This window comes from Fulmarus glacialis, unplaced genomic scaffold (assembly GCF_000690835.1).
Source record: "Fulmarus glacialis isolate BGI_N327 unplaced genomic scaffold, ASM69083v1 scaffold13889, whole genome shotgun sequence".
Classification (NCBI taxonomy): domain Eukaryota; kingdom Metazoa; phylum Chordata; class Aves; order Procellariiformes; family Procellariidae; genus Fulmarus; species Fulmarus glacialis.
The window spans coordinates 93,967-107,334 of record NW_009235285.1 but is presented as its reverse complement, the minus strand read 5'-3'; the positions used below and the strand labels follow the sequence as shown (position 1 = coordinate 107,334).

Genomic DNA, 13,368 nt, shown 5'->3' with positions numbered 1-13,368 from the left:
GAGCCCTGACGCGGGTCTGAATTGCTGAGTGGTGAAGAGTCAGTTTGGCCGTTGCTGGAGCCCATCTGTTTTCTCCACCACCTGCTCCCGTGGTGCCCTGTGCTTTGCTGGGCTGCCTCTGCTGTTTTGAGCAGGCAGATGGTGTGGGAGTGCTCTTGGCTTTAGGGTGAACCGAGAATGGTCAGCTCAGAGCATATCCTGTCCAGCCTTGAAGCTTCATTTACCTTTTGCTTTAAATAAAATTGGGTGCTACTGTGATCTTGGTGGATCACTTTGCAGAAACTTTTTATTATTGAAGGCACTGTCTGATGCTGCATATTTATTAAACTAAAATATCTTCTCCTGAGTAATATACTTGACATTTTTTAGTTTGCATATGTCATTGTGTCAGCTTGAATTTATCTATCTAGCATCAAATATTTTCTCTCTTTTTTTTTTTTAATAGTATAAATACAATATGCAAGTTTAAGTGCTCCTGTGCTAATGTATGGCTCTGTGGTGTTGCAGAGGAATGCAGGCAGTAGCTCAGATGGAACAGAAGACTCTGATTTCTCTACTGATCCTGAGCATACAGACAGCTCTGAAAGTGATGGCACATCACGACGATCTGCCCGTGTGACCCGTTCCTCAGCCAGACTCAGTCAAAGCTCTCAAGGTAAATGCTTTATTTTCTTAAACAAGGAAAAGAAAAGGAGCCTCTTAAGCAACAAGAGGCTCAATGTACTCCATATTCCTGACCTTCAGAACTTAAATGTGTGGAGTTTATACCTAAATAAAAATACTTAACATTTTTCATTGGCTATTAATGTACCACAGCAAAAAGCAGTCCTTTTATGTGCATATTGCACAAATGAGGTAATATAATCTAAAGATTACACTGGTGGTGGAAGTCAAAACTTGCATATCCTCTGTTCAAAAAGTAAAGCTGTCTACTTGTTAAAGGAAGTAGGAATCAAACACCGTGATTCTGCTGCCAACTTTGCCAAATTTTTGTGAGAACTCTAAAAATTTGCTTTCTGTCTAGACAGTTATATTGGTATTGGAGCCAAGCTAGAAAAAGTTGGTTTTGTTTTCTTTGTTTGTTTGTTTGGGGTTTTCTGTACTGCAAGGGAAGATGTATTTTCATGACTTGCTGATGCTGACCCTACCTTACAATAAATGTAATCAACATATTGCCAGTTACTTTGTATGCTTCTAGATTTTAAGAGGAAACATTGAATGTGTCCACCTCCTCATTTTTAGTGTTAGCGTAGTCATTTCTTGGCTGTTAGTTAATAAGCTGCCATCTGGCATCAAGGGGAGGAAACGACAGTAGATAATAACTTCTTTCAGTTGTTCCATGTATACTCTTTGATAAAGAATCTGTTTTGCGACAAGTTTTATTGCAGGTAAGAAATACACATGCAAGATCATCTGGTAATTAGGTCTTAAAAACAAGAGGAAAGGTGATTTGGATGTGTATGGGATGCTGTGATATTCCTAGGTTATGAAAGCATTATTTTCATGCAAAATCATTGTTTTATAGTCTTATGAGCAGTATAGGATCACAAAATCACACACAGATATAGCTCCACACCAGAAGCAGTCTTGCTATTCCCAAGGGTTTTCTAAATACTGATAGTTCTTATCTAAACTAACGGTTCTTTAGCTTTCCAAATGGGAGCTGGTTTGTAATTACTAGTTAATTAAGTAATTAAGTCCAGAGAAAGCTGATCTAATTCCCGATTCCTCAGTGTTGGTGAAAGTATCAAAAGATTTAAGCTTAGAAGAACAGAGCGTATCTTTGTGATGACATGCAGCGGTGAGCGGTAGGACAGAACTCGGTGTTCATACCCAGCTATCAGATGTTGGTATTACAGACTTCAGAGCACGTGTGAGGCAAGTCTCTGACTTACAGTGGTTATTGTGGGTGTAATTATGGTGTTTCTATGGAATTAGATTCCAGCCCAGTTCGTAATCCACCATCGTTTGGAGCAGAAGAGCCTGTCTATTCTACGAGGAGGGTAACCCGCAGCCAACAGCAGCCTACTCCTGTGACTCCAAAGAAATACCCGCTCCGGCAGACTCGCTCATCTGGGTCAGAGACTGAGCAAGTGGTTGACTTTTCTGATAGAGGTACGTGAGGTGTTGAAAGTTTGCAAAATGCCGTTGGAAAGAGTATGTGGCTCCATTCTCTGAGGGCACAGTATAATGTCCTGAGGACAGAGAGTTTGAGACAGCTGTCTGGCGTTGCTTTACATATTTTTTTGAAAGCTTTCTTTCAGGCAAATTTGTAACATCTTGATCCTTATTCAGACACTAAAAATGCAGCGGATCACGATGAGTCTCCACCTCGTACCCCCACCGGGAATGCCCCTTCCTCAGAGTCTGATATTGATATCTCCAGTCCAAATGTATCCCATGATGAGAGCATTGCCAAGGACATGTCCATGAAGGATTCTGGAAGTGACCTGTCTCACCGCCCTAAGCGCCGACGCTTCCATGAAAGCTACAATTTCAACATGAAATGTCCCACTCCTGGTTGTAACTCTTTAGGTAATTTCAGCTCCAGGATTAATCTGTTGGTTTTTGCCTTCCTGCTGTGATATTTGAAGTCCCGCTCAGTTGAGTTATACATCCTAACACCATGCACTTAATTAGGACCAGAAGTATTATTGAGAAGTGGGTATAGAGAAGGGATATGAAGCATATCTGCAGGTATATTCTTCCTGGAGGTGTTTTCTGGCTAGGAGCGTTTGGGGGATGATAGGGTAAAGGACAAGTTAGGAGTATGAGCACAAGCATGGGAGAAAAATGCAGAGTCTTGCAGGTAGGGTACTGGTCTCTGCCAGAAGCAGATTTTCAGAAACAAATTATTGCGGACCTCTAATATACCTGGCTGCTTGCATGGAGTGCAGCTTTTGAGTTAGCATGAAAAAGATTTTCCTTCTTTGTTCTTAAAGCTTGTGCCATGAACCATGAAGTGTGCTCCTTCTGTCACACTGGTAATAAACTGAGCATGCTCCTTGAGAAGCTCATATGAGGTATCTGCCCATCTAGGATACTTTTTAAACCTTTTTATGATCATATGTAAAAGTGTTTTTTTTTCTGATCCTTTGCAGGACACCTGACTGGAAAACATGAGCGACACTTCTCCATATCAGGATGCCCACTATATCATAATCTCTCAGCAGATGAGTGCAAGGTAGAGGAGTCTTCTGTTTTTATCTTCCTTATGGTATTTTTGGAACAAAATGCCAAGAGCTATCATTTGTGAGCAGAAAATAGAGTTAACATGTTTCAGCTGATGTCTTTAGCTGTAAGACAGCAGCATTTGTGTGTCAAATCATCTGTGAATTACAGTTCAGAAAATTCACCTAAATGAGAAATGGAAAAGATTAAGGCTTTGATAGGAGTTTACCGTAGCATTGACAGATGAGTTTTGGCTTCCAGGTGCGAGCACAGAGCCGGGATAAGCAGATCGAGGAAAGAATGCTGGCCCATCGGCAGGATGACAACAACAGGCACGCCACCAGACACCAGGTAAGCAATCTGCGCATAATGGGGTGGCTGCTCAGTTAAAAGTGGAAAAACCTCAGCTTGTGGTTTCCAGCGACAATGATTTTAACTTGATCTCCCTTCTTCACTTCTCGGATAAGCTATTGTGCTGAGTCCTGACACTCCCCACTTGTCATCTCCGATTTGTTTCAGCAAGGGCAATTCATTGTATCCCTTAAATGAGAGACTGGAGCAGCTAGTGAGAGCAGAGAGGTGGCATTGGTCAGTAATACTACAAAGGAGGCTGGAGCTGTTCTCAGGATGATCTTTTCTATGTGCTTTGATGTGCAGGACAAGAGAATTCCTGCAGAACTGTAAACTACAATTTTACTCTGACTAAACAGAAAATAATAAAACCAGGGGAATTACATTTTTCAACTCATGAGTCTTGGACTTGAGTCAAGATGACTTAATGAGTCAGCTCTGAGCTTGTCCACATGATTAAGCAGTGTATAAGGAGTGCACCCTCTCTTGTGGGACTGAGGTACAATGGTGAAGGCGAGCTGCGGTTGGAAGAAAAATTTCCTATTTTACATACCTGTGTTGTACCTGCAGTGCCCTCTTATTAGCACAGGATTTGGTTCAGAGGCAACAAACATCATAAAATGAAAGCCAGGACAGAGGTCCTTTAGAGTGGGAAGATGAAGAAAAATATTTGAAGTGGATGAAGCCTAGTGAAGGTTTCCACCTCTGGTTTCTTTCAGGCACCAACAGAGAGACAGCTGCGATACAAAGAGAAAGTAGCTGAGCTCAGGAAAAAGAGGAACTCAGGACTAAGCAAGGAGCAAAAAGAAAAATACATGGTAAAAGCAGTAATTTTATTCTTTCATTCCCTCTGTCTGGAATGAGACCACTAAGCGGGAGTTTGGCCTTCCCAGTCATCCTGCCACATTCTCAGCTAAAAAAGCTGCAAGATCCAACAGCTTAGTAGCAGCAAGGCAGCAAAACCTCCTATTATTTTATTGTTCTAGGAGCACAGACAAACCTATGGCAATACTAGGGAACCTCTACTTGAAAACCTGACGAGCGAGTATGACCTTGAGCTTTTCCGAAGAGCGCAAGCACGGGCATCTGAAGACCTGGTGAGACTTCTAACTCATAATATATCTCATAGCAAATATCTTTGTTAGAAACGTGAGTGCATTCTGAGTTTGTTGTACCTGTGCAGGTAGAATTAGAGTTTGTAAGAAGAGCAGCTCCAGCCCAGCCAAGTCAGCAACATTACACTAGGGATAACATTTAAGTGCGAGTCATTCAGAGGGTTTGCTGAAAGTACAGCTGGAGCTAAGCATTTGCAGTCATGAATGCTGCAGTGCCTGCAAGAGGAATAATTAGTAACAGTCCCATTTAATAGCCGTTTCTTTTCAGTGAAAGAATGGACAGCTTCACCTGCTGAAAGAATGGCTAAGGAGTGATGATAACAAAAGACAAAAGCCATCTTGACAGTAGCCAGTGACTGTGGAATGGAGTTCAAAACCTTGTATTGCTGAGGCTTCTGTAGGTGCTTTCCAAAGCTACCTTCCAGCTCCAGAGATGAACCAAGAGATACTTTGATGCTTACCAGTGACAACTGCATCTGGGATGTCTAAGGCAGAACACTAGGCTGTACCCTCTTCCTACAGATTAGGAAAGAAGCATGAAGTGGCAAGGAGCTTTTATTGCTTTCATGGCAGAAAGAGTATGATCCTAGTGTTGGCACACTGCTAAGTGCTGATTCACAAGACATTTCCTGAATGTTCCTGAAAGGAACAGTCAGTAACTGTCCTGCTTGTGGACAGGGCTCAGACTGAGTTTGATTGAGGAGAGGTCTGTGGGAGGGGTCATGAGACATGGTCACACTGAAAGATGAATTTAGAAGACTTGAAGTAAATTATTTCCTTGAGGGAAATAAATAGGGCCCTCTTCTGCTCTGTCTACTTTTAGATTTTTTTTCAAATAATCATCCATTTTTTTAATTCATAGGAAAAGTTGCGGCTCCAGGGCCAGATCACAGAAGGCAGCAATATGATTAAAACAATCGCTTTTGGCCGTTATGAGCTGGATACCTGGTATCATTCTCCCTACCCAGAGGAGTATGCTCGTTTGGGACGTCTCTACATGTGTGAGTTCTGTCTCAAATATATGAAGAGCCAGACAATACTGCGCAGACACATGGTAAGGGGTAGGGCAGAGCTGATTCCTGAGTTTTAAATTTGATGTCAGCATGTAAACGTTTTAAAACATTACAGTTGTTAGCTCAGTTGCTCGCTTTAGGAGGTGAGAAGACTGCATGTTTCCTGGTATATCCAGTAGCTGTTGTAACCTTTTCTGTCCATAAAACAGTAGTGTCACCCTAACTTTGTTTTCCTGTCATAGGCAAAATGTGTTTGGAAACATCCACCGGGTGATGAAATCTACCGCAAAGGCTCCATTTCGGTGTTTGAAGTGGATGGGAAAAAGAACAAGGTAGCTAACTGCCATCATTAGGCCAGTCTTGAGCGTGGAGTCTGTCTTTCAAATGTGCTGCGCACTGCTTTTCCTGTAGAGATACAGGATGCAAATGGCCCTTTCTCCCTCTAGAGTCTGATCTGTCCGTTCTTGCAATTCTGGCAGTAGTTTTGTCTGCGTTTTCTTTGTGGTTATTCCTCAGCCCTGTTGTGCTCCAGCAGTTCCATCTGTTGTCTCATACTGTGCTTGGAGATGTGTGTCAAGATCCCTTTCTGAAAGTTAGTGGGGAGATTTCTGTGCTTGGTCTCAGTAGATTGCTACTGCCCATCTCCCATTCACTGTGAATACTCAGTCAAATTTGGGTTAGAGTGGGAAGCAGCCTAATGTTATTGAGGGTCATCTCCTTCACCCTGAATTGAAGGGTGGAACATGAATCTGCAACTGCAGATTCAGTGCTAGGTAGTAGCACCATGCTTGTGCCCTGTCTCTAGTTGTGTCCGGTCTTGAAGGCTTCAGAGGAAAGAACAAAGAAACAATTTCAAAAGCTAAATTCTGCACTGCTGGAAGCTGGGAGGAGTCTTTTCTAGTTACCAGAGATAATCTTTAAGCAAGGGATTAATACAACACAGTGCAAGCAAGCAGAGATCCACTTTCTGGTCCCCTTCAATGAGGATGTGATGTTTTGGGCATTCAGAGATTGATATCGCAAACGTCAATTCCCACCCTTAGGAAGCTAGTCTTATCAAGTTTCATCAAAATGGAATTGTTTCCTGGCGCAGCTGCTCTGTTTTTTAAAGACTGTACATCATTTCTCAGATGATTCAGAATTTTCTTGTCATTTCCCATGCATGCCTGTTTTTGTCCCCTCTTGGGATGTTCCACTGTTATAAACAGGTGTATCCTATTCTCCTTTTGCTTCTAGATCTACTGTCAAAACCTGTGTCTGCTGGCAAAACTTTTCTTGGACCATAAAACACTGTATTATGATGTTGAACCCTTCCTCTTCTATGTCATGACAGAAGCTGACAACACTGGCTGTCACCTGATAGGATATTTCTCCAAGGTTAGTTGAAAATACATATATATGCATTACTACCTCACTAGAATGAGATTTAGGACACCACTTATCAGTACTGAATCTCCCCTCCAAGTTTTTGCAGTCTCAGAATTTGTTGCTTTTAGGAGTAAATAAAGTTCCAAACCTGATCTGCATGAATTGTTCTTACTGTTTGCTGCAGGGATTGCAGGTGCTTTGCTGCAGCATCTTTCCTCATCACTAGCAAAAACCAAATCAGCTCAAATGAACTATTGTTGCTAGGAAGCATAGTGGTGTCTTAAACGTAGGTAAAAGTAATGATAAAAAAAAAGTAAAGAAATGTAGAGAAAAGTACATTAAAATAAGTCACCATGATTTTTTTTTTTTTTAAAATAAAGTACTTGAAGGAATAAAAATTCTTAGGTGGAGAAGCTGAGACATAACTCAAGTAACTTTAGCAGATCCCACTGGCCAAGTAAGTCACTGGCCATGCTTAGAGTAGGAGCCAGTTTTCTCAACTGTTTTCTCAGACGTGTTGCCTACCTAAAAATAGCCAATCAGTATGTTTAACCTCTGCTGCACATTGGTGAAATACATTTCCTGGTTGTTCTTACTTCAATACAGAAAAAGTGATTACCCTTCCGGACATGGTGATACCATGCAATGCAGTTATCAGTTTAGATATTTCAGTCAGTGAAATTCTATACGTAGGAGAATACTCTCCCAAATAAAGTGCAGGAAATTATATTCCTTAAATCACCTGAGTTAAAACTGAATAAATATCTAAAAAACCAAAATGCTCTAAAGAAAAATCTGCATTGATCTGAGGATAAGTGTGTCTGAGTCTTTTCTTTGTCTGAACATTTCAATATACACCATGTGCTTATGATGCTGCTGTTATGTCGCTTACTTGTTGCATGTAAACCTGGTAGATGACAGAGGTGGTAGTGAGAGTGTTACTGGCTCCTTCTCAGGTACGGCTCCATGGCCAGCCATCCTAGGCTTAAAATTGTGCACCAAACACCCAATTGAATGGCTAATAAAGACAGACACTGAGCCAGGCTGGTAGCTGAAGGATGATCGTGTTACTTGTTGTTAGGCAGGTTTTTCTGCTGTTGCTCCTTTCCCCTTGTATTGTATCAGTTGCACAGGCTTGTTCAGTCTGTTGGGATTATGATATACCCATTGTTTGTACAGATCTAGACCTGTTAATCTATGCTCTCTGTTCTTGTTTTCAGGAGAAGAATTCTTTTCTCAACTACAATGTTTCATGTATCCTGACAATGCCTCAATATATGAGGCAAGGTTATGGCAAAATGCTCATTGACTTCAGTAAGTAGAGAGAGAGATTTTGGAAACATATTCTGTCCAACATGACAATTTCACCAAGAAATCTAACATATCTATGGTGGTGGTTGAGCAGTTTTCATGATAGCTGATTTCTGCATGTGCTGAAGAGGGTAACAGTCAGGAGGGAGTATTTTAGGAAGGATAAATAGGTTTTCTTTCCTTTACAGGCTATTTGCTTTCTAAAGTAGAAGAAAAAGTTGGCTCTCCGGAACGCCCTCTGTCTGATTTAGGTCTCATCAGCTACCGTAGTTACTGGAAGGAAGTTCTCCTTCGTTACCTGCATAATTTCCAAGGAAAAGAGATCTCTATAAAAGGTATGTTTTCAAGCTAAATAAGCTTGTAGTGAATTGGTTCAGGAACATACCTATGCATCTCATTCACTCCTTTTCCTCAAATATGAGGTAGGTCATGCTTGACTCATATGAATGAGTGTTTGTGTAGCAGCACAGTTAGTGGAATATTCCTGTAGTTGGGTATGGCTCCTTTCCAGTCCTGCCACCATGAAAGATAAGCCAGCTTGCAGAGTTTTGAAAGTATGTACTGGCGGCTTCTTTCAAAAAATACATTTTTTTAAAAAGATTCAGCAAATAACTTTATCTGTCTGTAGATTAGAATGTTAATTTTAAAAAGAAAAATGGCTCCATTGAGAGGCTTTTAAATGCTTTGGAAAAATACTGACTATTTGGACTTCTTTTTAATAGCATTTTTATGTTTATGGCACCTAGGAGTATGCAGCATTTCATAGAGATATCAAGGTAGTTCTGAAGAAGCGGCTATGTCTTCTTTCAGAGCATTACACCTTACTAACTTGGATCCTAAAATTAGTATCACTAAATCATTGTGATGTCTAGGCTGGCTTTCAGTTTTTGGGTGAGCTGGGCAGTTTCTGTACAGCTCTGCATGGCTTGCATCCCTAGTCTTGTCCTTCAAGCTATTTGCGATCAGTCAGCCCTCACGAGTGAAATGAGCAAAGGCAAGTTGTGTAGCAGCACTACAGATAACCAGGGTGGTGAAAGGGTACAAGTCATGCAGCAACAGTAGTACTGCATGTGCCTTCTTTAATATCTGTAAGGCATTTTGTGTGTATCACTTCACAAGGAGTTGCATGAAAGTTGTAGGTGAAAACTAACAATTATAGGCTATTGAGGAGGAATTTGTTTCTATTCTAACATCAACTGATACTGGTTTGCAGAAATCAGCCAGGAGACTGCAGTAAACCCTGTCGACATTGTTAGCACATTGCAGGCGCTTCAGATGCTCAAGTACTGGAAGGGAAAACACCTGGTCCTAAAAAGACAGGTAAGATTTGTGATGGCTATTTCTGCATTTTTGTTTCCTTATATTTAGCTGTTAGATTCATCTGAACTCACTGAAATCAGTATTTCCTTTGCATTGTGCTGGGTTTTCCAGCCTTGTCATTCTAGTCGGGGAGCACTGTAATTTTCAAATGCAATAACTGATAAAATATGACATGGGCATCTGACCTGATTCTTCAGTAGTGTAGAAATATGCTGTATTGACCTTCCTTTTCTTGATGTGTGGAGTAACGATGCTCATTGCAAGCGGCTTTTTAGGGGAGCAATGGATCAACATTCCCATCGTGCTCCTCATCATGCCTGCCCTTTATTGGGCAAATGGATGACATAAAAGTGAACTGAATTAATAGAATCCTGAATGAGTCCTGTTTGTACCCTCATCAGATATAAGACAAGTGGTTTATAAATCCCCAAATGTGACAGCTTCTCTCTCTTGTTTTCCCCTCCCTGAGACTTCACTCTGTAGCTAAAAGTAGCCTTATCAGTGTGATTGGAAGGGCTTCTAGAGAGCACTGTGGAGGAAATGTTATTTTTATCATACTAAGCAGTTAGTAGGCTAGTCATCTTCAGATCTGTGGACTTAGATGTGTGGTGTTGTACCATGGATAATTCTCCATCGTGGATCATTTGTTTTAACCTGCCCTTTCGTGCTCTTTTCCTTAGGATCTGATTGATGAATGGATAGCCAAAGAGGCAAAAAGATCCAACAGCAATAAGATAATGGATCCCAGCTGTTTGAAATGGACCCCTCCTAAGGGAACTTAACTGTCTATCACTCCTGAAGCCAGTGAACCCCAGCAGTAGGAAGTACCCTAGGGATCTCTGTTGTATCTGTTGCTGTTGTGATTGGCTGGTACAGTACCCTCCCGAAAGATCAGTTCCCCTTGGTACTGTTCTGGCCCAGATCTTTTGTGCACACCACAGACGCTAGTTCTGAGGAACTTTATGTTTCGGCCTCAATGAGGTTGCAAGGATTGGATCTGTATAGGACCCAAACGAGGCTCCTAGCAGCATTGGCCCAAGGAGTTCTGATATCTGGTACTGTACCTGTCCAGTCACTGGTCTTACCCTCATGTTCTTATTCCGATGAGGTTGTGTTGTGTCCTATAATCTGGTTGTTTCTTCCTTCAGGTTCCTTGCATTCTAAGTAATGGAGATAACTTCTGTGGCTTTTGAACAAGGTCTAATAATGCTTGTTTGGGGAAAGTCTGTTTTTCCAACAAGCTGCAGTTACACTGACTTCAGCATTTTTATCTAGTCCTGTCTGACGGACTGTTCCATTCCATGTATCAAATAGTTTTAGTAAGATAACATGCCACCTCTTTCAGCAGTGTTTTCCATATAATATAGCAGGTCTTCACATTAGTTAATATTGTACAGTCAGAAACTTGCATATCTTGTAACTGAGTGGTGTGATTGTTAGTGTTACCCTGGAGGAGTCAAGGCTAAGTGTGTGAGAACATCACGGTCTGAGATGTTTCATAGAGTTGCTCTTGGTATAAGCTCCTGGAGCTACTATAGTACCATGTCTGTTGGAGAGACCTCTTTGATTATGAGTTACTGGTTTTGCCTGTTTATCTCTTGGAGTTAGTGGGTTCCTTTACACAGAAACACCCTGTTCAGTATATTTCACTGGAGATATTTTTCCCAGAGTGGTCTTCCTTGAATTGTAGGTCTCTTTGTATTGGAGAGGATTTTTTTTCCTCTGGACTGAAGAAATAAAAACTTTAGACAGATTTTTGCTAGCCTTGTCCAAACAGCCACAGAAACTCTACAATGCAAATATCGTCAGTTGTTGGATTGCCTACAGTGTACGTTCTGTGCATCAGTGGCAGCTCCAGTTAGCTGTGTGGATGGTTTGCTTCTCTGACAGTGCATTCCTGTTTGTCCTTGTAAAACAAAAAAGCTTTTACTTCCTCTCTCCCATCAGCACCACCGGAAGAAACTATCGTACAATGGCTTTCAAGTATAACCACTGTCCTTGTGCCACAAGTTACCTATATGGCTCCAGTGTGATTAAAAGGGGGGACAATCTTGGGGTAGATGATGGCAGCATCGTATAGTGCCGATTTCATTTAAACCTTCCAATGCTTCCGTACTGAATGGTGTCTGAAATGAAGCACTTGCAATGTACCAGTAGGTAGGAGCCGTCTCCTGTTAACCACTGACCCATCCTAATGTGGAAAAGTTCTCTACTGCTCTTCTGATGGTTGTCTGCCTTTCTCTGCCTCCTTAAAAAAAGAAAAAGAAAAAAGATCATCAGTACATGGTGTATACCTTGTGGGCATTACTGAATTTTGCTGTCTCATGCCCTTTGCTCCTGTATTGTAACTAACTACAGATACTCACGGAACTATCCAACAAAGTAGATCTCTTGTGGAGTAGGGAAGAAGGCCATTCTTGTGCAGAAGCTAAACCCTGTTCCCATGATGTGGTAGAATGTGCTATTCTTGTATCTACTTCTCAATAAAGCATGTTCTCTGCTCAAGTTTGTGCCTTCTTTTTATTTTTTCAGTCAGATGCTGTTCTGCATCTCCAATTAAGTAAAGCTGCTGCTTTATGTTGCAGGGGACTAATTTTGAACCTGTCTTTGTGCCTGGTGTATTAAGGATCGTGACTAGAGCAGCCTTTAGGTTGAACCTTTCGGAAGTAGCCTGTATTGTGTATTCACTCTAGAACTTACTGTGCACAGGAGGCTACCATGAGGAATATATGCATGTTGCCAGATACTGGCAACTTAAGTATTTGATGCAAAACTGGGATAGCATCTGTCAACCTGAAGTTCATTAAAGAAGGAAGGAGTTATCCCAGAAGTGATGGCCCTAGATTTTTAGCCTTTCCTTCTGTGCTTCCATGACCAGACCTTCTTGCTTCTTGTACTGTGGGAGGACTTGGGGCAGTGAAGTCTCTGATCTTCAAAAAACCGTGTTTGAAGTTCAGCACATCTCTCAAACATTTTGAGTCTTTGATGTAATCTCTGATATAAAACGGTTAATTACACAACTGCTCCAACTCCCTCCAGAGATCCTGCTTTTCTATGTAACTCTATGGGATTTCAGAGAGAGTAGGGAATGTTTTTGGACTCCGGGCTCTAAGCTGCAGAGGGGCCAGGGTGCTGTTAAGAGGAAGGCTGACATGTCAGTGATCGTGGCCTGGGACTTGAAACGCTCAGCTTACGAAGAAAGAGAGCAAACTAATTGAGATGGAATACCTTGGTAGTCTTGATCAAAATCAAGGATGCTTCCCTGAACCATGATGTTTGTTTACTCAAGTCACATCAAGGCTCTTCCTAATTCTGTCTTGTTTTCCTTAATAAGACAGTTTTTTAAGCATTTGATTTGGGAGCATTGCTTTTACTTATTTGTGCACAGCTTTGTACAATACCAGTTGCCTTTTTTTGCCTTCTTTTTTTTGTTTGTTTTGTTTCGTTTTTCCTGCAAGAGAGATGCAGTGTGATTTAGTTTGCAGATGACTGGACCGAAAGGCGAGGATAAGGTTTTTATTCCCCACACTGTTCTGCTGTGTGAGAGCCACCCTTTCTAAGCTTTTGTTTCCCTCCAGTCCTTATTCTGTCAAGTCTGTTTATGTTGTGACTTCTCTGAGGCAGTGACTGTCTCTGTATATGTACAGTACTTAACGCTATGGGGTCCCACGCTTGACTGAGACCTCTGGGTGCTTTGGTAATGCAAACACCAATTAAGT

The 13,368-nt window shown here is 41.4% G+C and overlaps 1 protein-coding gene across 1 annotated transcript; it reads left to right on the top strand.

The window, feature by feature from the left end:
- Positions 1–483: 483 nt before the first annotated feature.
- KAT7 (K(lysine) acetyltransferase 7) lies at positions 484–12,154 on the top strand. Its single transcript, XM_009585975.1, has 14 exons — positions 484–655; positions 1,939–2,115; positions 2,296–2,535; positions 3,102–3,184; positions 3,433–3,522; positions 4,242–4,340; positions 4,509–4,619; positions 5,500–5,691; positions 5,893–5,982; positions 6,887–7,027; positions 8,239–8,332; positions 8,518–8,664; positions 9,543–9,649; positions 10,330–12,154. Exons 1-14 carry the CDS (start codon positions 484–486, stop codon positions 10,429–10,431), a joined length of 1,845 nt encoding a protein of 614 aa, XP_009584270.1. The 3' UTR covers positions 10,432–12,154.
- Positions 12,155–13,368: the final 1,214 nt, after the last annotated feature.